We start from the raw sequence: 25,804 nt of genomic DNA, 5'->3' as shown, positions 1-25,804 counted from the left end.
CATACAGGAGGGCTCACTCTGCCCTTGTTTCTTCTGGCTTACTCCTCGAAAATATTAATTTTAGCATAGTGTGAACAAAATTACGCATAAGCTCAAAATATTAAAAACAAGGCTAATGTTTGACAATTTGTGATGAACTTTAAATATCAGGGTTGTCCTAAAATCGTTGCCACGATAACTGTTTCCTTTTTTGACAAGGCTGTAGCGCGCAAGCGTCAAGGGTTTCGTTTTAACCACGGAGTGATCGGTCTTCATACTAAACGATCTTTAGCGGCTAGGAAACGGTGGCGGGGAAAGTTTTCCTTCCGCCTTCTTTGTTGTCCCTTTATTACTGTACCTGCACACTACTAGATATTATATAAATAAACCACCATGAGGCGGACAAGAAGCTCGAAGAATACAAGTCAGAAGAGTGAACAAGAAACTGAAGAAGTCCCGTCAAAGACAGGTTGGTGCCTGAACAGCTGTTGAAGCTAACGTTAGTTAACCTGGCTGTTGTGACGACGTCAGAGGAGGACAGCGGAGAGGAGAGGAGAGGAGAGGAGAGGAGAGGAGAGGAGAGGAGGGGAGGGGAGGAGAGGAGAGGGGAGAGGAGGGGAGAGGAGAGGAGAGGAGGAGAGGAGAGGAGAGGAGAGGAGAGGAGAGGAGGAGAGGAGAGGAGAGGAGAGGAGAGGAGAGGAGGAGAGGAGAGGAGAGGAGAGGAGAGGAGAAGAGAGGAGAAGATGTACATGTTATATTTAGTATATTTATGGTCCATGCAGGCCAGTTTATAAGCTACAACTGGCTACAACTAATGCAGTATAATTCAACAGCATAACCTGGTTTGCACATACAGTAAGTTGCTAACCAGGTTATGCTTTTCAGTCAAGATATCTTACACATACAACATATAGGTGGTTATGTTTCTAATAATAATTGTATAGTTGATTTAGATAAGTTAAGATAAGATATTCCTTTATTAGTCCCGCAGTAGGGAAATGTGCAGTGTACAGCAGCAAAGGGGATAGTGCAAAAAACAAGATGCATCAGCTAACACAGTAAAAAAAGAGCTAAACAAAGTGAAACAAAATATGAACCATTTAAATAGAAGGAAGTATAAAAATAGGAACAGTATTTACAGTATTTACAATCAACAGACTGCTAACAAAATTGCACAAGTGGAAAATGATATTGCACAGTGAGAATGAAATGAAATTCCACCTGAAAATATCAGGTTATGTCAGTTTTTGGTGTCTAAGTGTAAGTGGTCTACTGGGAGCATTGCTGACATACTGCTGGGAAAACACTCTTGGGTGCAGTTGCTTTTTGACTCTTTACATTTTAGTTGCTAGATATATCTTAGTACAGTATTATGTATTCAATCATTATTGATTCATTATATAATAGCTATTTTTTTTTTATTAACTGAACAATCATTTTCCCTTTAAATTGTCACAATAATGACTAGGGAAGTTACCAGAACTTAAAGTCCCTCTTTACAGAGATAATATGGTATGAACAACCCTACTCACTCTGTGTGTGTGTGTGTGCCAGTGTGGCAGTGGAAAGGAGATGAAGGACAGTGGGAACCATACTTGCCTTCAGCCTGCGCCTTGTTGGACTCAGCCGTCTCTTCAGGAGAAACCTCGGTCACTCTGCCTCTGGGCTCTGGGACGCCCTACCAAGTCGACCTGAAGAAGATGGTCCAGATTAATCCTGTCACCAAGTACAAGAGGAAGATTCGCTCTCAGATGGTAAAACCAGGTATGTGTGTGTTCTGTGTTATGCCATATCTGTCTGTAATTGTCTGTCACATCACTGTTTTATTGTAAATAAGTTATTTTATTTTAAATTGTTGTCACTTAATTTCTGTCAACCCCTGATTTTTGCTATCAACGTGTATTATTTTGCATTTAATTAATTAAATGTTTTTATGTAATTTAATTTCTAAGGGGGACGTACAGCCGACAAATCCAACTTAAAGGGACTGTTTGTAAGATTCAGAAATGCTTGTTAACAGCGACACCTGCGGCCGTTAAGTCAACGAAAGTCAGCGTCGGGCTTGCGCTTGCTCGCTCTAAATAGACATGAACGCGCATCGCTCAACACAGTGAGGCGACACACGTCAGCTAAAACCACAATATCACTCTATATTTCAGCTGTTTGGCAGTAATGTTAGCTGACCAGACGAAGGTCTCTCCATTAATCAATGCTGATCCTAGTGTTGGCTTTTCCTGCCTCCGGCTGAAGCAGGAAAAGCGGGTCGGTGCCGGGGCTGAAGCAGGAAGACAAACGTTATCGTCTCCCGACTGCGCCCGCAGGGAGACACCGGCACCTGGTCGGAGATGATAGTGTTTCTCTCTGCGGAGCCCTGTCACTTCACAAGACACGGGAAACCTCTGTTGGTCTGGAGGAGCTGCAGCATTTATTTCTGCATAAATGTCCACTGAACATTCACTAGATATTCTCAGAGCTAAACTAACTCTTCTGCAGTGTGTAGTGTGCGCGCATGCATGTGTAGAGGTGAACGCGAGCGCGCATATGCGAGCGCGCATGGGATCCCGACCCGGTAGATTTATACGTGTAAAAAGTTACAAACAGTCCCTTTAACCAAATCCCCAAAAATATCATTGTCCTATTTCACATTTCCTTAACTACTGTTTTATTAGATTTTTCACTACTTAACACGAAGGAAAAGGCTTTATGTTGTAGTAAATAGTAGAAGTATTATATGAACTTTACATAGATTTTGTTCATGTTTTTTATGTATTTGTACATTTAAAAAAAAATCTAAATTACTGAAGGTATTTAAGATAATTCTTCTGTTGCGTTCTTTTGTTCAGAAAGTTTGAATGAGGCTGGTGACTTGAAAGCTAAAAATGGGAGTCCAGTTCAAGTTAAAGAGGAAGAGGAGGAGACGGAAAAGGAGCCTGCAGCCAAGAAGAAGAGAGGGCAGAGCAGTAGTAAGACAAAAACTGAAAAAATGCCCAAAGAAGAAATAAAAACTGAAGGTAATGTGGATCTGATTGTCATCAACAGTATGTTGTCTATTTATTAACATTAAAATATGAAGTAGTATTTTAAAGTGGTTGAGTAACTGGTGACCCACAAAGTGCAGTAACTATGGCAACATCATCAAGTGGTTTCTGTTTTTTTGGTTTATACATGGTGTTACATGAACTTCATATTAGATGTGAGTTGACCTCATATCTCTGATCTTTGGATGTTGAACAGAGGTTGTGAGGACGGTGGTCATGAAGGGAAAAGCTCCACTGGACTCTGAATGTAAAGCCAAGCTGGGAAAGGTACCGTATCTATTCTCCACACGAGATATGAAACTCATGATTCACATCGGACACGCTTGTGGTTTGACACCTGTAGAAAACCTTTGCAAAGCTGTGTGTGTTACTATTCTATTAAATGTCTGGACTTAAATCAATCAAAAATGTAATTTGATTGTAGTTTACAGATATAGCTATAAGAAAATATCACTGTGGTTATTGATATTTACTTACAGCAACAATGTAGGATGCTCAGGCTGAGTTTGATTCTTGGAAATGAACATTTAGTTTGTTGTTCCAGCTTCTCATATATGAGGATTTAATGCTGGTCTGCGTCATATGTTCCAGTTTGGGATTTTTTGGCCGAACAAACCAAACAGTTTCAAGACGTCACTTTGGATTCTTGGAGGTTGTGATGGGCAATTAATCGAAAAAGATTAATAGCTAATGAGAATAATTGTTAGTTGCAGTCCTACAAACAATAATTTGTTTGGATGCTTTTTTATTTATAGTGCTTATAGAGTATTTATGACACCTTTTTCCTGTAATGTCCTTGTTTTTTAATCTGAAAATGGACTTCACTTGAGTTTTGTTCAAACACTTTCCTAAATCACCGTTATCTTAATTAACTGTATGAAACACATGCAATGTAAAGAAAGGAAATGAGAAGTTTACATGAACAATATGTGTTTCATTTCTCACTTACAAGATGCAGCTCAGGTGCAGCTACCTTCATTTATATTAGTAGTAGTAAATATGTTCAATTTGTCTTTCAGGCTCATGTTTACAGTGAAGGAAAAGATGTTTACGACGTGATGCTAAATCAGGTAAAAAATATTTAATTGCTTACACTCAAAGCTGGGAGTGCTTTTTGTTCAAAAATTTTAAAACCGTAGTCTTTATGTCTGTATTGAGTAGTGCTGACTGACTGAATAGTACTTGTGAATAGTTTAACAGATATTCTGATCACAATTGTTCACAGTTTCAGGTACTGATGATTTTAGAGGTACATTTATTTGCAATGTGTATGAGTGATTTTTCATAGCTAATAATGCATTTCCTATAATGTTTCTTAAATTAAATCTGAAAAACATAAATCAAGTGAAGGCTGTAAATGATATGTTTTTTATTTTCATGTAACATTTTGATTTGTGGGAATGTTATCTGAGTTTTAGGCTTGCAGCAAACACTTTCTCTCTTTTGTTACAGACAAATCTTCAGTTTAACAACAACAAATACTACTTGATCCAGTTGTTGGAAGACGACAACTCCAAGGCGTACAGTGTGTGGTTGAGATGGGGCAGAGGTCAGTTTATGTGCCCATGATTCTTAACATATCTTATATATATTTAAATGTTTGTATTTACGCAGGAAGTTAACACAAGCCTGCAGTTTGAAAGATATTTTCTAAAACGTAAACAAACTGATTAAATATATTTTGGTGGTTTCTTTTTTGTTTTGTTTTTAGTGGGAAAAGTGGGTCAGCACAGTCTGACAGCCTGTGGTGGAGACCTGCTGAAAGCCAAAAATATCTTCAACACAAAGTGAGATTGTGGATTTAAACAAATATTTCCGGATGTCTCACATTGAAGTGAGTTTAGTAAAATTCTGAAACTTGTTTGTTTTGCAACAGGTTTTTAGACAAGACCAAGAATGAGTGGGGAGACCGAGCGAGTTTTGAGAAAGTAGATGGAAAATACGACATGGTGTTCATGGACTACAGCACCGATGAAAAGGCAAAGAACCAACGAACTATGTATCTCCTCAATATCTTCTATCATTATGTATTCTGATATATTTCACTGTTCCAGGAGGAGAGCCAGAACACAGTGGATGCTGCACCCAAAAAGAGGACCTCTAGCCTGGATGTGAAGGTCCAGTCGCTCCTGGAGCTAATCTGTGACGTCAAAGCCATGGAGGAGTGCGTGCTGGAGATGAAGTTTGACATCCAGAAAGCTCCTCTCGGTCAGTCTGACAGAATCAAAATCACAACAGAAATATACTGAAATTGATTCTGTTATACTCTTTTAAATTCTACTTATAATGGGCCTTATTTACAAATATCTTTCTTTTTCCTTTAATTTGTTCTTGAGAAAGCACCAGATCATTCATGATCCTTCTTCTAACACTGTTTAAGTTTAAATGATCCCATTCAGGATCCAGTTTGAGTTCTGTAGGTAAGGAAATCCACCAGTTGATTGCCCAAATAGAAAAAGCTGTTTGTCCAAATGAAGATTTAAAGGGACTGTTTGTAACTTTGTAAGCGTATAAATGGACCGGGTCGGAACACATGTGCGCTCTCATATGCGCGCTCGCGTGTGGCCGGAGCCTCGTCTCCTCTGCCTGCTCGCCTTCACTCAGACAGAGCGTGCGTTCTCGCTCCACCTCTAGAAGTGAACGTGCACTCACTCCACACTGCAGGAGAGTTAGTAGCTCTGAGAATATCTAGTGAATGTTCAGTGGACGTTTGTGAAGAAATGAATGCTGCAGCTCCTCCAGAGAGAAACGTTACCGTCTCCCTCCTGCGCCGCAGGGAGACAACGGGTGCCGGAGTCATGGTTCACGTTTCTCTCTGCGGAGCCCCATCACTTCACAAGACACGGAAAACCTCTGTTGGTACGCGCTGTGTCAGTGAAGGCAAGCAGGGATCGGAGGAGGGGCTCCGGTTGCCGGTTGCCGGTGTCTCCCTGCGGGCGCAGGAGGGTGAGGCAGGAAAAGCCAACACTAGGATCAGATCTAAATCATGTTCATGGAGAGACCTTCGTCTGGTCAGCTAACATTACTGCCAAGCAGCTGAAATATAGAGTGATGTTGTGGTTTTAGCTGATGTGTGTCGCCTCACTGTTTTGAGCGATGCTCGTTCAGGTATATTTAGAGCGAGCAAGCGCGAGCCCGACGCTGACTTTCGCTGACTTCACGGCCACAGGTGTCGCTGTTAAGCAGCAATTCTGAAAGTTACATATAGTCCCTTTAAGTAAAGGCACCTTACAATGGTCGGAGTGGAACCACAAGGTTACTGAGCACCTGGGAAGCCTGGTTATGTAAGCATCTCTAGATGAGTTTAAGATGAGCAAGTTTAAGTAAATGATCAAAACCTAACATAATAATTTTCTTACGATCATGGCTATGATGTGATCTTATCGGCTTTGCTGTCCAAAATTTTAATTACTCGATTGTGGGGCTGCACGATTATGGCTAAAATGCTAATCAAGATCATTTTGATCAATATTGAGATCCTGATTATTTATCACGATTATTCATTGACAAAATATCTTTATTGCACGTTCAGATTTAAATAAACCGAGTACTGCTTTCACTTCCATGATGTGCTACATTCCTGCTAATTAACAGATCTTTGCATCAAAATAAGACTTAAGATAAGGGTTCTTCTTCTTCACCTGAATTCAGCGCATTTTTGTTTTGCCCGTCTGCTCTACAGTGTATTACTCTTCTACTCTGGACTGCAGCCGCACCATTCAGGAACGTTTTTGGCTGCCGCTGTAGGGTGCGTGCGCAGCGGCATGACAGCTCAACCAAAATTGAAGCCAAAACATTTTGATTTAATGTGATTAAATGATGAGGATGATTAATTGTGCAGCCTTACTCAATTGTTTATCATCATAAGAGGCCTGGTTGTTGTAGATGCTGCTTGTGGCCAAGAGGTTGCACAATAACTTAAATGTGAAAAGATCATAGCGTGCATGAAACTATCTGCAGCATGAAACAGTAGGTAGTCTGAGTCTCTAATATGTCTAATGTATGTACGTTTTAAGTATGTAAGTTTCATTGTTGTGTTTCATATTTCAAATTCAGTATTTTTCTTTGTACCTGCAGGCAAGCTGACCTCGGAGCAGATCCGTGCAGGCTACACGGCGCTGAAGAAAATCGAGGAGTGTTTGAAGAAGAAGGGCAGCAATCGTGAGCTGCTGGAAGCATGCAACCAGTTCTACACCCGCATCCCTCATGACTTTGGGTAGGGAACATGTGGCTGTGCAGTAGGGGAGATGTACAAATGCTGTTGAGAAATTTGATGTCTGAATGATGACAGGGAAATATTTCACATTGATCTCTCTCTATCTGTAACTAAAAGATGTAATTCTCCAGGTTGAAAAGTCCTCCAATCATTCGAACAGAAGATGAGCTGAAGGAAAAAATCTCACTGTTGGAGGTAACGGAGAGATTTTAAAAGATGGTCGACAATTAAATCCCTTAAATCCATGGCCCACACTGTAATATTTATATATTTCTTTGTCTTATTTCTTTTTTCAGGCTCTGAGTGACATTCAGATAGCAGTGAAAATGGTTCAGTCCAGTAAAGACAGTGACGAACATCCTCTGGACCGACATTACAGCTCCCTCCAGTGCCAACTGCAGTCGCTGGACTCCAGCAGCAACGAATACACAGTCAGTGTTTTACTACTCATAACTGTTATAATGATAAAGGTCATGGTTTATCAGCCGGGACTAATACACTGTTGTTATGTTCATGGATGCAAGATTTATGTGGTGCATTTAACAAAGTCACTGAAATTGTATCAAAAACCTGAAGGTCGTTTGTGTAGCCACTTTTCTCTTCTCTGTGTAAAGGTGGTAGAAAAGTATCTACAGTCCACTCACGCCTCCACCCATCGTGACTACACCATGACGGTCCTTGACATCTTCTCAGTGGACAGAGACAGAGAGAGGAACAACTTCCTCTCACAGATTAACAACAGGTAATACACCGCGGGCTTAGAGTTTAGATAACTTGATAATACACCTGAAGGCTTTGATAAATACCATTCAGTACTAGTTGTTGCTGCTTCAGATGTTATACCGAATGTGCTGTGCCGGCTTTGAAATCTGCATTACCACACAGTTCCAGTCATATACCCCATCGTGTGTCTGTCTGTCTACCAGGACTCTGTTGTGGCACGGTTCCCGCATGACTAACTGGGTCGGCATCCTCAGTCAGGGGCTCCGAGTGGCCCCACCTGAAGCTCCCATCACTGGTTACATGGTAGGATGGAAACACAGAAAAATACTGGCATATCCTGTTTTTCTCTTGATTCTTTCTTTGCGTTTGTCTCAAACCCAAGTCTTCTACTTTAAAAAACAAGCAACCTCACAAGACAAAAATAATAAGATTAATACATAACATGAAATACATTTTGGCATCTATTAAAACAATTAGGTGGGACGGCTGGTTAGCTCAGTCGGTAGAGCGAGCGCCCATGTAACGCCAAGGCTCAGTCCTAGCAGCGGTGGACCCGGGTTCGAATCCGGCCTGTGGTCCTTTCCGCATGTCATTTCTCTCCCTCCCCCTTTCCAACACTCTATCCACTGTCCTATCAATAAATACTTAAAAATCACCCCAAAAAATAACTTTAAAAAAAACCAAAAAACAATTAGGTGACAGTTATGTAAGTGCTAATATCCAACATTGATGCAGGGTCTAAGAACAAACTGACGCAATGTTTAGAATAGAAACCTATATTTTTTAACAGGTGATGATAATGCTTAGCATTTTGGAATTAAAGTTACTATGAACTTTTAACTTGTTATGAAACAGTCTCAATTTAATACTGATGCCTCTACGGTATATGACCTACATAAGCAAACGAGACCATCAGCGAGAAGATTGGCTATTTCTATGTAGTTATTCTTAATGCTTGTCATCTGTGCCACCGGGTCCGATTCCAGTGAAATCAGACGATATCATGCACGTTCACCTGGAACTCCTTCAGCTCAGATTCTAACGGGCAGCGACCAGCCCAACGGGGACAGACCTAGATCTGGCTTTGCTCCTCTGGCGCGAGGAGGAGAGCTCCACGCCTGGCTGCATCTTTATCATTTACCTCGCATTCAAATAGTCCCTACTACCCACTACTAAAAAAATTAGAAAGCAGACGTTTCATGGCAAGAGCAGAGCTTCTCCTCGCTGCTCTGCAGGTCCCTGGTGGGAGCCAACACAGACCCCACGCCGCTGGAGGCCCAGGCCGTATTACTGGGCCCGCTGGAGGGAAGGGAAGCACGGTAGAACCAGAACCAGGACTGAGCGGGGCAGACTGTCAGACCCTGCTGCAGTAAAATTAGAGATTTTCTAAAGGGACTCTGGTGCTCGGAAAACACTACCACTTCTATCCATAGGGACCACCAAAATCAACACAAAATGAAAGTTCTTCATAGTAGCTTTAAATTATCTATAAACTATAGCACTATATTAAATTGTTTTTTATTCCAGTGATAATAATTTCCCTGATTCTCTTTCATCTAGTTTGGAAAAGGTATCTACTTTGCTGACATGTCATCAAAGAGTGCCAACTACTGCTTTGCCGGCCAGAACAACAACGTGGGACTGCTGCTGCTGTGTGAGGTGAGTTGAGTTACTATTTTCTGTGGCCAAAATAAATAAGCAAGTTGTGTGCACATCCCATCCTATAGTAACAACAGGTGCACGATAACAGATTCAATGGAGGAAAAAAAGTCTAGTGTCTGCACACTTGAATTTAGCTCCCAAAAAATGACTGAAAAATGCTCCAAGAACAAATTGTGCCAGTAGTTGGTGCTTAAATGCTGTTCATTTCAGACCAAGGGGTGAAAGTAAGCCGGTATGGTCCGGTACTCTGTACCAATAAAAGAGTCAGTGCCGGTACACAGTACTGGGAAGAGGGGACAGCAGCTGCCTGCCAAAACCCACATACAACCCGTCACTCACGATCACATTTCCAATAAGAAAACACATCTGCTGACATTTAGGTCAGCATACCGTTACCTCCGCCAAGGAGGTTATGTTTGCGGTTTGGTTTGTTTGTATACGCATTAAGGTCTTTTTTCTGCCGCCAACGTACTCACTTGGATCTGCGGGGTCTGACTGCGCTCCTCATGTAGACAAGTGCTTCGCGAGTTAATGCCAGGCGCTATGCATGGCAACCATAGAAACAGCATCTAGATGTCAAGTGTTTCTAATTTCTTTTTACACCATACAGGCATTGCATTGTGTGTTAAGGGATGCATGAAGCTGGGGGTGGGAGGAGAACAATAAGCGATGACGGTTAGGGTAGCCTAGTAGTACTGGCAAGAACTTCAATTTACTTTCACCCCCGTTCAGACCCCGTAGAGCTGCCAATACAAGTCCACGACTTGTATTAACAATAAAACCAACATGATGTGAACACCACATTATATGTTTGGCCCAGATGTAATGCACCTGTTTCACTGTCCGTGCTCTGTGTCTGTGTGTGGTTTCAGGTCGCTCTGGGAGACAGTAACGAGCTGCTGGATGCCGACTACGAGGCCAAGAATATGCCTGCTGGAAAACACAGCACCAAGGGTCTGGGACAGACCGGACCTGACCCCAAAAACTCTGTCGATCTGTTAGTATCCCTCCTTACACCGACACATTTCAAACAAGCCAAACATTGATTTAATTGTGCTTTCTGTTACACAACTGAAACCATTATAGTATCTGAGAGGGGGAGTTTGTTGATTACATTAGCAAAGAAAAAATACAGGTTGATGACCACAGAGAAAAACTATATAAAAGACACAAAGAAAAATATGATATAACAATAATAACATTACAAGATGTAGCCCATAAAGACTAAACACTTCTTTCTTCAACTGCGACCTTCTCTGCTAACTGTAGGATAGTTTAATTTCTAATTTCCTATATTTTCACGTTTTAAATTATAAAAAAAACATAAGGTTAGCTCAGTATCCTCATAGTGCTTGACTAGACTACCTAAGCTGTGTATTTTATCTATGCAGACCTATTGGTTTAGGGTTATTTTCAAACACTCCTTAGAAATGTCAGATGGTTTTGCTCCTGAAAAAGGCAATATGGAGTAAAAACGCTAAAATGAAAGAAAACACTAAATGCTGAACTCTGTAGTGACTCATACACTGATGGACTGACCTCATTTTACTTTCCTGCTCTGCTGCCTCTGCTCTCTGTAGATTTCACGCTCGAAAAAATACTGTTTTTCATTAGAGAGCAGTCAATCTGAGCATGAAACATACCACTAAATTCGACAAGGGCTGCAACTCGATTGCAACGATTATTTTCATTGCCGATTATTTTCTTGATTAATCGATTAGTTTGGTCCACAAAAAGTTAGAAAATGGAGAAAAATTCCGATCTATTTTTCCCAAAGCCCAAGACGACATCCTCAAATGTCTTGTTTTGACCAGAACTGAAAGATATTCAGTTTACTGTCACAGAGGAGTAAAGAAACCAGAAAATATTCACATTTAAGAAGCTAAAATCTTAGAATTTTGACTTTTCTTTCTAAACAAATTACCCAAACTGATTAATCGATTATCAAAATAGTTGGCGATTAATTTGATAGTTAACAACTAATCAATTAATCGTTGCAGCTCTAATTTCAACATCTTGTGCCACCCTTCAAATCCGATCAACCTCAATAGCTGGTTGTTTTTTTTGTGTTTTAGCTGGAGCTGCAGTGATAAGTCGATTAGTCCACAATAAGATTAGAAACAAATTAAAAAATATATAAAAGTGAAATATATCTATGTACATAATGATAATAATACATAAGATTTATGTAATGCTTTTCAAAGTGCTCAAAGACGCTTTACATACTGCAGAATAAAATAAAGAATAAAAAACAAGCAGTAAACTCTTTAATGCAAAACAGATCAGAATGAAGTGGAAGAAAAGATTAGAATAGAATGGTGTCGATCATTTAATTGAAGGTTAATGATGGACCTTACCTTCAATTAAATGGAAACTCTTATTTCCTACAGATTTGATATAGATTTTTTTGATTTTGATTTTAATTTGATAGGGACAATGCATTTAACATAGTTCCAATACAGGTCATGAAACTGATGTGCTGCACAGAGAGTTTATAGCTATTGTTCATTTTCAACTTGTGTCCCTAATTCGGCTTTTACATTTACAGAATAATTAAAATATACAACTTACAATTAATGGGCAACTGTTTATAGATTTTTTTTGTCATTTTTTGTAAGCAAAAATGACAAACATTTTATTGTTCTGTGTACTTAACTGAGAATTTGCTGCTTTTCTTGGTCGTACATGATAGGAAACTGAATATTTTTGGGGTTTGGACTGTCGGTTGCACAAAACAAGACATTTGATGATATCACTTTGTGCTGTATGTCCATTTTTCTCTATTTTATGACTATTATGATTAAACGATTAATGATTGGCAAATTAATTGATAATGAAAATAATAATAATGATTGGAGAGTGAATATCTTTCGGATTTGACTGAGGGCCGCACAAAACAAAATATTTGTAAACAACATCTTGACATCTGGGATAGGCTTTTTTCCCACCATTTTCTGGACACAAAGATTAATCAACTAATAAAAAAGATATGTGTCAGATTTATCAATAATACAAATAAAATAAAGTTAGTTAAGGCTGCTAACTATGAATATATTTCCCATTACTACCAGCCAATTTCCAAAGCATCATATACTTCCTGGCAGCAACTGGTTTCAGTTCATCTCTGCAAGTTGATTTTCATATTGTGCTGAAGTTTGTAACTCTCTGAGAGAAGAAGTATTGTAAAGACAAGGCAATTTATACGTAATGTGTTAAAACCTTTCATTTGTATTCCTCTCTCTCGTTCTCAGGGACGGTGTGACCGTGCCTATGGGGCCGGGGGTGAAGACGGGGGTGGGTAAAAAGAGCTGTTACTCCCTCCTGTACAACGAATTCATCGTTTACAACCCCGCCCAGACTCGCATGAGGTACCTGCTGCGGATCAAGTTCAACTACTCGTCACTGTGGTGAGGCCGAGCAAAACAGTATGAATGAGTGAAATCTGGAGATTTCGGGCGTTTTGCTCTCCACAAAGCCGGGATGATATATCACCTAGTCATTCTTCATGTACAGTTAGATTCTGGTTCTTGGGGATAGGATGTTAAAACTGAACATACTGCTGTTATTGGGTGGATTACAGGAATGCTAAATTTCTCAGTGATGTAGAGCTGCAACAATTACTCGATTAATTGGCAACTATTCTGATAATATATATTCTGATAATCAGTTTGTTTTAGTCATTTTTAAAGCAAACATGCCAACAGTTATTTGCTGCTTGTCTTTGTTATATTTGATATATTTGGGTTTTGAACTGTTGGTCAAAGAAAGCCTCATTTTAGGCTGTGGAAGATTTTAGCTCACATTTTTCACATTTTTCTGATATTTTATAGACAAAACAATGAATGGATTAATTGAGGAAATAATCAGATTAATTAATTGTAAGTAGGGCTGGGTGATATGGCCAAAATCTTCCATCTCCATATAGGTAATTTCATATCTCAATAACGATATAGATCACACTATAGCAAGTTTTCTGGTAATTCAATAAATAAATAGTCTGTATGAAATAAATACACAGTAAAGCCTATTATTGTATAATCCTGTGTGAATTAAATACTTGACAAATGAAAAGTAGGAGGAATATTTTCTAATTTTAAGAACTTGAGTGTAAAATGAACATAACAGTTTGAAGTGAAAAAAAGAATAAATATAGGCCTAGTCTATATTGTGATAGAAACAATATAGAAAAATATAAACGTTAGACATTTTTACATCGTTTTGATATATATTGTCATATTGCCCAGCCCTAGTTGCAGCCCTACAGTGATGTCCACACGTACATCAAATAATTTCAGAATATTGCTTGGTTAGTACAGTGAACTTTGGTGAGGATAAAAGATGAGGATGGATCCTTGTGATGCGAGAAAATATGCTCAACATTTTGCACTACTTTTTTTCCATGTTGCTTTATATCGCTTACGTCCTCATATTATTATAAGCTGTATTTCATTGCATTTTGGTCTTTGCTTTGGTGCTGTATGAAACACAAATGGCCTTATGGATCTATTGGATTATCAATGTCTGACTTTAATGACACAACAAAATGATTGGGACGTCCTTTAGGCAGGGTTGACGTGAGCATTTATACTGAAGAATTACCTACATCTTATTGAATGTATCTTATTAATGCAGAAAAAACTGAAACTGAATGCTTTCATTGTTTTGATAATTGTCAGGTTAAATTTGTGTATGGGTGAACATTGACTGCAAAACAACAAGTACAACAGTTTTCATATTATTTTTTGTTTATGTGAATCTCAGACAAAAACACTGATAATCATTCATCATTGTCAGTTAAAACAGGAGTTACAGTAATAATAATAATAATAATAATAATAATAAAAGACATTTTAATTGTGGATACAGTTTGGAGTGTCCGTCTGTGTGTTTGTGTGTAAATGTATTTCAGTTTCACCTCCTCCCCAGCAGGTAGAGGAAGATGAGGACTATGTCCAGGTAGATCATGAGAGCAGCGGTGATGTATTCCTCTGGATCCAGACAGTAGCTCGTCTTCCCCATAATCAGCTGACAGTCGACCATCAGGAACTGAATGGAGGGAGAGGAGGAGGAGGAAGAGGAAGAGATAGGACAGGGTGAGAGATTACCACCACATAACTAGTAGTAACATATTTAATAATGGAAGACATGTCACAGTAGGAAAAGCACAGGTGTAAACAATGAAATGAATGATGACTGAATTAGCTGCTTCAGTTTCAGGGTCCTGGTGTTGTGCATGCTGGCTCACTGTCGCACTGTCATGACTCACTGGTGAATAGAACAGAGCCATCATTGTTTGTAAAACCTGTGCATTTCCTACTTACAAGCCAAAATGTCTGCTGTTAAAAAATCCAATTATAAACCTTTATAGAGCCCTTACACTCCCTTAGACTTGGTTACCTTCAAAGCACCTACACATTCATTGTTCACAGGTGTTTTCATTTATTTTTCCTGATCAGATCTCTTCTCAAGGCTGGGCCTTCAACTGTCATCACTTTTCTGTTGAAGCTGTTAAAGGCACAATGAGTAGGATTTGACACAACATTTAACGTTGGCCCCTCCTTCGCGGCTCAACGGGGGTTTTGCTGTGTTCAAACTATGAGCGACCAAAGCAACAAAACGGCCAGTGTGGCCAGCTACATTGTCAGCGAGTCGGCGTTCAAGTGTTGCTCAAGCGCTCCTTGACGTATTACATCGTTAAATAGCACTGGGAACTGGCTAACGGCATTTTCTTTTTGATCGAACGGAACCAGGGTGAAACATAAACGATTGGTTGACGCTTCATCGCGTCATTGGAGCACTGAAAAAGAAAAAAAAAAAAATATATATATATATATATATATATACATATACATATGCATACATACATGTACTGTGTATATATATATGTATATATATATAGCACAAAGCATTTAAATACTGATTTGGAGGTTGATTACCATGGCAACGGTCAAAGCTTCAAAGCATGGGAGTCAGCCCTAGAGTCTATACATTGTTTTTTCATTTTGCCTTTAATAAAAGCACCGTGTGTGGGAGTGCAGGGCCTTTAATGTGTTTGATAAAGAAGCTTATTTCACAACTGTACACTCTTTTGCTTTAAAATAAAACTAAGTCACAAGGTTAAATGTAAAAAAAAAAGCATTTTGACACCACACAGAGCTTCCTTTTTCTCTCAGAAGAATTATTCATAGCTGCAGTGGATGAATGAGTGAATGAATGCTTTTATCAGTGATTGCACTGTTTAACCTACTGACGTGACCAGGACAACAGAAGTGTATTTGATATAATTTAGTTCCTTTTACTTAATAGCAGAGGAAGTGCTGTATAAGTCATGTTTGTACATTCCTTTAGATTAGAGGTCGACCGATAGTGGATTTTTAAAGGCAGATATAATATCGATAGTTTGGAGCAGGAAAAGCCGATATCTTCTTTACTTCTGCAGCAGTCTAGTCGACTACTTGTGCATACAGCGTTTTTAATAAAAAATTTTGTCACTCTGAATTTAATAATTCGTAAGAGAATATCCTGAAGTGTGATTTGGTGGCTTACATTGTTGCATTATGTTCTATTTATTTACAATGGGCGATGTGCTGTTCTGTGGTTTACAGTATGACTGGCCACGATTACTTCTGTTGTGCATCCCGTTACCTTATTAAATGCCACTCTTACAAATATTAATGCTTGTGTATCTTCCCGTGGTAAAGAGGATCCTAAAGTGTGTGATATCATTTTATGGATAAGTTACAGTACGTGGCTGAATTGGTAAGCAAGTTACAGTAGCAGTTGAATAATTTATTTTCCTGCCTGTCTGCCTGTCTTGTATCGTGGACAAAGAGCTGATAGTGTTACGTTATTTATTCGAGATAATTTTTTTTTTTCCCTCTACCTTGACTTTGTGTATGGAGCCTCCAAGCAAAACGGTGATTTACGTCTCTGTATGACTGGTGGAGGCTGTGCAGCCATCAGTCACTATCAGAGCCCAGTTCCACCGATAACAATAGTTTGTAAAACGTCATATCTACCTCTACTTTAGATAGCAGTATTATCATATACATGTAAACGTTGTTCTTTTCTCCCATACCTGTGAATACAGCAGAGCACCCAGAAATCCATAGGCCACATCAGTGATGTACAAGTAGTAGAAGGTGCAAGAACCCAAACATGATCACGGCCACAGTCAGAATCAGCAGAACACCGTACCAAATAGTGAAATCATAAGTCTGCAAATAACAGAGGAAGACATTAGTACGTTAATTCATTTCATTAATACATTTTTTTCTTTATATTTCTTAATATAGACAACAACAACAACAGCAATAAAGAAAACAATAATAACAGACAATACATGATGTGTTGATCAATATACATAAAAAATAATTTATAAAATTTAATTAAAAAAAATAATTTTATACTGAGAACTTGCACATTGCGCCACTATAAACATACACATTTGAATATTTTTACTACACATTTATAATTTTTTATTTTGTTTTTTTAGCGTTTATTTCTTTATATATATTTTTTTATTTTTAATTGATATTATTTATTGCACACTAGCCTTATAGCCTAATGAGTATGTAATCCTGCATCTCACTGCACGAAATGAGCATTCGACAGATAAATCCTTTGACGCAGGTAATAATCAAGTATTTTGGAGCATAGTGTTGAAGATTGGATTCATAACACAGTATCTAAAACAGGATTTGCACATAATGGCTTAAATTCAACATGTTTTTAATAAGACCTGGAATATAAAAGGGATATACTGTAGTTGTTTGTACAGTGGATACAGTTGAGTAAAAACAGCTGTCATAGAGAACACATCTGAACCGGTAATTTTAATAATCAATAAATCTTCTGAGTATTTTCTCCATTCATAGATATTTTTTTAGTCCATAAACTGTCAGAAAATACTCTTTCTACCCTGCAGAGCCCAAGGTGACATCTTTAAAACTTTTGTTTTAGTTGACCAACAGGCGAAAAACCAAAGAGATATTAACTTTACAATGATATAAAAAGATAAAATCTATCAAATCTTTGAATTAGAAAAGCTGGAACCAAAGAAACGTTAATTTTGTTTTTCTTTAAAGGTTGATTAATTTATTGTCAGAATAGTTGCTGACTAAATTTCTGTCAAGCATCTTCATTAATTAAAGCTGAAGTCGGCGAGATTGGAGCAAATATGATTAAAAAAAGTTATTTTTTATGAAACGGTCTCTATACCCTGTTTATGTATATTATGTTACGTTAATACCTATTTCTCTCCTCAAATGTTTTCAGAATCATCTTGTAGTGCACGGTTAAGCTGTAAAATTAGAAAGTTTGTGACCCGGCAGCCATGCTGAGATCAGGTTGAGATGGCTTGAAGGAAGTCAAGTACCGGTCACATGACCGGAGCACAGCCAATAGGAACGCTCTCTCTCTGAAATGACCTGTGATTGGTCAAAGATAGATAGATAGATAATAGATTTTTTTAAAGCCTGAAAACAGAGCCACGAGGATGTGCAGAAGTCTAGTTATCTCTCAGAACACTTGAATTACAATATGCTGAAAGGTTATTATGGAATTTCTGCCCAATGATGCCAAAAATATACTGCCTACTGCCACTTTAATCGACTAATCGTTTCAGCTCTACCTTCACTTTATGCCTCCTCTGATACTGTTTTCCAGCGCTTGCAATATGTATCCTCCTAAAGTCAAATTTTGGATGTTCCTTACAAGAAACATATGAAAGCTATAACTTCCAAGCTGATACGTGAGGCCAATGAAATGTCTGCACATCTATCTGCTTACAATAAACACAGATCATGATATCTGTATACAGGAAACATTTGTTCAGCCTGGTTGTCTGACCTGTGCAGAGAATGCAAGGATTGCGAAAGAAATGGCCAGTGTTGCTCCCATAGTGATGGCTACAGCAGTGGTGTCGTGGAAGGAGGCGATGGTTCCCACCATATGTGACAAGCACAGGGTGACCACAACCTGTAGGCACAAAATTCAGTGTATTAAAGGGATAGTATGGAATAAATGTTTAAATAAAACACAGCAAAGTAATAAGCCTATACATTTTATGCCTGTATGTCTATGTTTTTTACTTTTCAGTTTTGCAGTTTGCGCATGTATCCTATATTCCCATCAGGTTACCCAAATTAAACAAATCCTAAGGATTTAATTTTATCTTAAAAAATACATTCCAGTAATTTAAGAAATCCAGGATGGTCAAAAGACAAACACACTACATAAATATCCTGGCATGACTGCCTGCCTTCACCTCAGCTAAAGGTTTTCAACTGATCAAAGCTAAATAATGGTACAGAAAAATAAAGTATTATAGGCTACATATTTCTATTTACAATAGCCTATTCCAGAACCAAATATAGGCTCTGGAAAAATGGGTATCCACAGGAGCCTTTATGCTGAATTGACACTGATTTTTACTCCTTTTTACTCCGCCAACATGATTCCAGTTTAAGTGTTAGAGATTGGGTTCAATTTTATAGCATTGCTCCCAGAAACAAAACTGTTATTTTTAAAATCATAATCTTTTTGTGGATCATTACCAGGATCACATTAATGTCGCAATGTGAAGATTAAAGAGGCGACAATTACAGACGTAGGCAAAGTTGTTGGTACCCTTCCGTTAAAGAAAGAAAAACCCACAATGGTCACTGAAATAACTTGAAACTGACAAAAGTAATAATAAATAAAAAATTACTGAAAATGAACTAATGAAAATCAGACATTGTTTTTGAATTGTGGTTCAACAGAATCATTTTAAAAAACAAACTAATGAAACTGACCTGGACAAAAAATGATGGTACCCCTAGAAAAGATGTAAAATAATTTGACCATAGGGACATGTTAAACTAAGGTGTGTCCTGTAAATAGCATCACAGGTATCTTCAAACTTGTAATCAGTCAGTCTGCCTATTTAAAGGGTGAAAAGTAGTCACTGTGCTGTTTGGTATCATGGTGTGTACCACACTGAACATGGACCACAGAAAGCTAAGGAGAGAGTTGTCTCAGGAGATCAGAAAGAACATTATAGACCTTCATGTTAAAGGTAAAGGCTATAAGACCATCTCCAAGCAGCTTGATGTTCCTGTGACTACAGCTGCTCATATTATTCAGAAGTTTAAGGTCCATGGGACTGTAGCCAACCTCCCTGGACGTGGCCGCAAGAGGACAATTGATGACATATTGAAGAGACGGATAATACGAATGGTAACCAAAGAGCCCAGAACAACTTCCAAAGAGATTAGAGGTGAACTCCAAGGTCAAGGTACATCAGTGTCAGATCGCACCATCCGTCACTGTTTGAGCCAAAGTGGACTTAATGGAAGACAACCGAGGAGGACACCAAATCATAAAAAAGCGAGACTGGAATTTTCCAAAATGCATATTGACAAGCCACAAAGCTTCTGGGAGAATGTCCTTTGGACAGATGAGACAAAACTGGAGCTTTTTGGCAAGTCACATCAGCTCTATGTTCACAGACGCAAAAATGAAGCATACAAAGAAAAGAACACTGTACCTAATGTGAAACATGGAGGAGGCTCGGTTATGTTATGGGGCTGCTTTGTTGCATCTGGCACAGGGTGTCTTGAATCTGTGCAGGGTGCAATGAAATCTCAAGACTATCAAGGCATTCTGGAGCAAAATGTGCTGCCCAGTGTCAGAAAGCTTGGTCTCAGTTGCAGGTCATGGGTCCTCAAACAGGATAATGACCCGAAACACAGCTAAAAACACCCAAGAATGGCTAAGAACAAAACATTGGACTATTCTGAAGTGGCCTTCTATGAGCCCTGATCTAAATCCTATTGAACATCTGTGGAAGGAGCTGAAACATGCAGTCTGGAGAAGGCACCCTTCAAACCTGAGACAGCTGGAGCAGTTTGCTCACGAGGAGTGGGCCAACATACCTGTCGACAGGTGCAGAAGTCTCATTGAGAGTTACAGAAATCACTTGATTGCAGTGATTGCCTCAAAAGGTTGTGCAACAAAATATTAAGTTAATGGTACCATCATTTTTGTCTAGGCCAGTTTCATTAGTTTGTTTTTTTAAATGATTCTGCTGAACCATAATTCAAAAACAATATCTGATTTTCATTAGTTAATTTTCAGTGAATTTTTATTTATTATTACTTTTGTCAGTTTCAAGTTATTTCAGTGACCATTGTTGGTTTTTCTTTCTTTAACGGAAGGGTACCAACAATTTTGCCTACGTCTGTAGGTCCCAAAATTGTGAGCAAAGTAAAACAGTCAAATCTAAGAAAAACAACATGCAAAAAACTAGACCACATTTGAATTTGACTCTCATTTTATTTAAAGCTCTACGGTGGTATTTAACTGCGGATTGTTATCGTATGGATTAATATGATTAATCACTATTACGCACGGGGGAACATGGTGACCTTCAGATCTTCAACATGTCAGGGTGGATTAGTTTAAAAAGAGTCATTATCTGTTCTTGGCAGCATATTTCAGCTGTTGTTTTGTATGTGAAACTCTGCACGTAACAGACGATTTTCTCTGAGGAAAACTCTCACAGGATTCCCAAACTGTCTAGTGGATTAACCCTGATTGTCACAGCCTCTAACGCACCCACCTAACCACGTATTCTTTCTGTTCTCACAACGTGCCCAAAAGCGCCACAGGTGCGCCAAAGGAGCCTACAGCCACGAAATCTGAGGACAGACAGGACGGACATCTACTGTATCTGAAACATGACCAAACATTAATGCATGCTAGCCTAAATAAAGCACAACAAGGTAGCCCTAGTTTTAAGCCTATATACATTTTAAGCCTGTTATGATACATAAAATACGTTCCTGCGCGCATGCAGACCTGTCCTTATATTCACATCGGGATGGAATTGATCTTGATTTAATTTGATCTTGAAGAATATATCCCACTAAGTAAAAAAAAAAAGAAAGAAATTTCATCAAAAGGAAATTAGAGGTGAATAAATAATGAAAGGTGGGTAGGTTCACATTAAGTTACATTAAGAAGTAACATAAGCTTTATTTATCACTACAAATTATTCTAACAAATTAATGCAACTTTTCAAATGTTTTATCAGTCTTTCAGTCGCCATTATGTGTCTATCTCAGATTTTTTTTAAATGTCATACACTTCCTATAATCTGATCGTCCATTCTCCTTTGATATAGCCTCGATAACTCCCAATATTGCACTTCTTGGAGTGATTTGCAAGGAAATTTGAAAAAGCATTTCAGAGAAAACAAAAACGTGACTTCTAAAGTGAATTCGTTATTGGGACTAGAAATACCTGATGTTCTCCACACAGTTCACACCTGTGTGAGGTTGGAAAATATCCTCTGATGAAAGATGCGCATAGAATGTCATGATGCGGCGCCATGACATTCTATGCGCATGCGTGGAAAGGTGCACGAATGTCATGACGTCACGAGCAATGCCGCTGCAATGTCATGACGTCACGATCTAAGCCGCTGGATTGTAATGACGTCACTTTGATGAGTATCTGATCACATCAGATCAAAGGAAGTGTGTTTAGGACTACACCTATAGCCAGCCAACCCAGGGATTCTCATTATTTTTCACATCAGGCAAACCTGCACTTTGAAGAGTTTTGAGGACAGCGATGTATCCAAATAATTTCCTCAACGGCCCACAGATGGAGAAATCCCGTCGCCTCCATGCGTCAGAGGAGCTTAAACAGCTTCCAAAAGTCTTTTATCGCCAATCTCAACCTAACCAACTGGAGTTAGAGAAACAGTTGCTGACAGTGGAGTTGGAAAAAATGAGGAAGGAAAGTGTCAGGCACCTGCAACTTGTGCAAGATCTGCAACACCAACTGATGGATGCAAGGACGCAAACGAAAAGGGAGATAAAGGAAAAGGGGACGCTGGATTCCTTAATAAGGGCACTTCAGGTGGACTTAGACGACATCACAAAGAAAAATAACACCCAGAAAAGAGAGCTGGAGACAGAGACTGCTGAGGTGGCCAGACTTCAACATCTGGACAAGGTAAACCAAGCAGAGATTGAAGACCTGAGGAAAGCATATAACGCCAAGCATCATGCAGCTCAGCATGACAAAAAGAAGGTGGTCAGACTTGATCAACTGACCCAGACGATGCAGAGGAAGACCGAAAACATCGATAAGACCTTGACTGATCAACTGGCCCTGCTTGAATCTCAGATAGGCGCAAGAAAGACAGAGAATGAGAATTTGTGGGAACAAGTTAAAGAACTGCAGAAAACCAAGAAAATCACAGCTGATGAGAACCGGAGCCTTATTGCGAAGGTGGGCCACCTTGAATCACTGAAACAAGAAGAGACTGAACGTTTGTTGGCAGTAGTCTGTGATCTTCAGCACCAGTTAAGAAAAGGTCAGGAACTCATCAGGGATAAAAAAGAGAAAATACAGAATCTGATCTCTATTGGAAAAGAGTTGGGGAATGCACTGCGTGATCTTCAGAAAAAGGAAGTCTCTCTGAGTGAGCAGAACATGAGCGCCACCATCAGGGATAAAGATGAGGAAATACAGAAGCTGACAAAAGAGTTGAATCAAGCACTGCATGATCTTCAGAAAAAGGAAGCCTCTCTGAGTGAGCAGAACAGGAGCGCCTTCGATGAGCTGGCTCGACTTGAGTCTCTGACAGCAAAAGAAAATGAGGACAAGAGAAAGCTGAAGACAACTGTTCAGTATCTCCAGAACCAAGTGCAGGTGGATAATGAACACATGCACCGAATGGACAATCACATAACAATCCAAACCAGGCAAATTGGTATTTATAAGAAACAGTTAGAAGAATATCACACCCTAACAACCGATTTGAAGCAATCAGTCTGTGAACTTAAACGCCAGCAAAAGGTGAGGCAGGGGGTGGAGATAGTAGCTGGCGTTGAGCAGCAGAGAGATGAGAACTTCTCTGAGACGACACCTGGGGATCAGAGCGATGAGACCTTCTTTGGCGCTACAGTTGAGATTCAGAGCACTGAGACCTTCTTTTACGCTACATCTGAGGATCAGAGCGAGGAGACCTTCTATGACACTGCATCTGAGGATCAGAGCAAGGAGAGCTTCTATGACACTGCACCTGAGAATCAGAGCGAGGAGAGCTTCTATGACACTGCATCTGAGGATCAGAGCAAGGAGACCTTCTATGACACTGCACCTGAGAATCAGAGCGATGAGAGCTTCTATGACATTGCATCTGAGAATCAGAGCGATGAGAGCTTCTATGACACTGCATCTGAGAATCAGAGCGATGAGAGCTTCTATGACACTGCATCTGAGGATCAGAGCGATGAGACCTTCTATGACGCTAAATCTGGGGATCAGAGGGATGAGAGCCTCCCAGAGTCTCCAGCTTCTGGGTCTCGGACCAGAAGTTTCTTGCGCCGCTGTGCTAAACTTGTACTGATTGTAGGTCTTCCTCTTGCCATGGCCACTGCAGGTATAGACATAGCTCTAGACCTCTATGGCATTAGCTTCTAAACTACAATCCCTACAAACTACAACTCCACTTTAGAAATATAGATTATGAATATGATAAACATAATTTATATTTCTAAATGTATGGGCACGGTGGTGCAGTGGTGAGCACTGTCACCTCACAGGAGGCAGGCCTTTCCGTGTGGAGTTTGCATGTTCTCTCCGTGTCTGCATGGGTTGACTCCGGGTGCTCTGGTTTCCTCCCACAGTCCAAAGACATGCAGCCTAGGTGTGAGTGTGAATCATGACCTCTCACCTAACGTGAGCTGTGAAGGCTCATAGTGGGTGAGAGGTACGGGCGGCTGTGGTTCAGGAGGTAGAGAGGATCGAACTACTAATCGTGACGATTAGTAGTTCGATCCCCGGCTCCTCCGGTCCGCATGTTGAAGTGTCCTTGAGCAAGATACTGAACCCAAAATTGCTCCCGAAGGCTGAGCCATCGGTGTGAATGTTTAAAAAAAATTAAAAAAATAAAAATTAATAACAACAAGAATTTTGAAGGGTATGGAATCTGTAAATCAAAAAATAAATTAAATAAGAACACTTAAGTATCATAATAATGACAAAATTGAAAAACGAAATACAAAATGAACACTTTACATACAAAGAAACATGTAATACATTTATGTTGCATACACACATTATGTAAAATATTACTGTAATAAAGAAAATTGTAGTAAGAATGGTAGAAGAGTGTATATATCTATATATATCTATATAGATATATATAGATATATATGAACTTATTAAAAATGTAAAGTCTCCTGCACACTCAAGGGGAACCTCCACCAATCATGCACTGACATCACTTGTAGCCAAACCATATTCACTGGTAATATCTAATTGTTCAACAGCGATGACAGTGTGGAAACATTGTGGAGCACAATGTAGAACAAGTTAAAATAAAAGAACACATAAAATGAGACTTATGTCCATGGCTCTATTGCCCCAGTGCATGCTGGGAGGGTTCCCAGCACACCTAACTCATGTAACTGCAATCACATGAACATCAACACTCAACCAATCATATGAACACTGATCTTGGTTTCAACCCTCTACTCAGTGGGCCTTTATTTCAAAATAAGAGCACACAAGATCACTTCATCCAAGATTAACAAATCAATCCTCAAACTAGGTTCAAAGAACCTTCCTTTCTTGAAAATAATGTCACCATTAAAAGCGCTCTTACAGGCCTCACTCCATTGGAAGTGCCTCCCTTTCTCTGCGAGCTGGTGCAAAGGGCGAGCAATGGCTGCAAAACCTTTTACAAAATGCCTATAATATGTGGTTAGCCCTCTATTGAGAGCATCATGACCGGCTGCATCACCACCTGGTATGGCAACTGCTCCGATCAGGATCGACGGCGGCTTCAGAGAGTGGTGCGGTCGGCCCAACGGCTCACAGGTGGAGTGCTGCCTAACTTGGAGGACATATACACCAAGAGATGTATAACCAAGGCAAACAAGATCATCGCTGATCCCAGCCACCCGAGCCACGGCCTCTTCATCATGAAGCAGTCCAAGAGGAAGCCTGGCTACAACTTGAAGCACTGAACCTCGGCATGTTTTTACGGACAGGACGTTCCCTAACCCTCCACCTTAGCAGGATCTGCCATCACGCCCTCAGCAAAGATGAAATGCCCGAGGTTCTGGAGTAGCGTGGAAAAACAAGTTACTGTCCAAGGGACAGTTTAACTTTAAGACTG

The 25,804-nt window shown here is 39.5% G+C and overlaps 2 protein-coding genes and 1 pseudogene across 3 annotated transcripts; 2 read left to right on the top strand and 1 right to left on the bottom strand.

Moving 5' to 3' along the window:
* Positions 1-220: 220 nt before the first annotated feature.
* parp2 (poly (ADP-ribose) polymerase 2) lies at positions 221-14,688 on the top strand. 2 transcript variants are annotated; one of them, XM_037787642.1, is made up of 18 exons: positions 221-448; positions 1,534-1,743; positions 2,823-2,990; positions 3,214-3,284; positions 4,037-4,087; positions 4,470-4,566; positions 4,729-4,804; positions 4,894-4,996; positions 5,072-5,225; positions 7,095-7,233; positions 7,365-7,428; positions 7,530-7,664; positions 7,848-7,975; positions 8,160-8,259; positions 9,517-9,615; positions 10,491-10,615; positions 12,870-13,025; positions 14,548-14,688. In XM_037787642.1, exons 1-18 carry the CDS (start codon positions 373-375, stop codon positions 14,549-14,551), a joined length of 1,956 nt encoding a protein of 651 aa, XP_037643570.1. In that variant the 5' UTR covers positions 221-372; the 3' UTR covers positions 14,552-14,688. The 2 variants fall into 2 exon arrangements, with proteins under 2 accessions (XP_037643570.1, XP_037643569.1); XM_037787641.1 differs by lacking the exon at positions 14,548-14,688 and having other exon boundaries at positions 12,870-13,683.
* The window catches only part of LOC119498630, a 30,576-nt pseudogene continuing 19,117 nt past the window's right edge, over positions 14,346-25,804 (bottom strand).
* LOC119498624 (kinectin-like) lies at positions 22,091-24,556 on the top strand. The gene is made up of 2 exons (XM_037787644.1): positions 22,091-24,109; positions 24,369-24,556. The coding sequence occupies exon 1, from the start codon at positions 22,240-22,242 to the stop codon at positions 24,100-24,102; it is 1,863 nt and encodes a 620-aa protein (XP_037643572.1). The 5' UTR covers positions 22,091-22,239; the 3' UTR covers positions 24,103-24,109; positions 24,369-24,556.

The sequence above is a fragment of the Sebastes umbrosus genome, chromosome 12 (genome assembly GCF_015220745.1).
Source record: "Sebastes umbrosus isolate fSebUmb1 chromosome 12, fSebUmb1.pri, whole genome shotgun sequence".
Classification (NCBI taxonomy): domain Eukaryota; kingdom Metazoa; phylum Chordata; class Actinopteri; order Perciformes; family Sebastidae; genus Sebastes; species Sebastes umbrosus.
The sequence above is the reverse complement of the archived record's forward strand: the minus strand, read 5'-3'. Positions and strand labels throughout refer to the sequence as shown.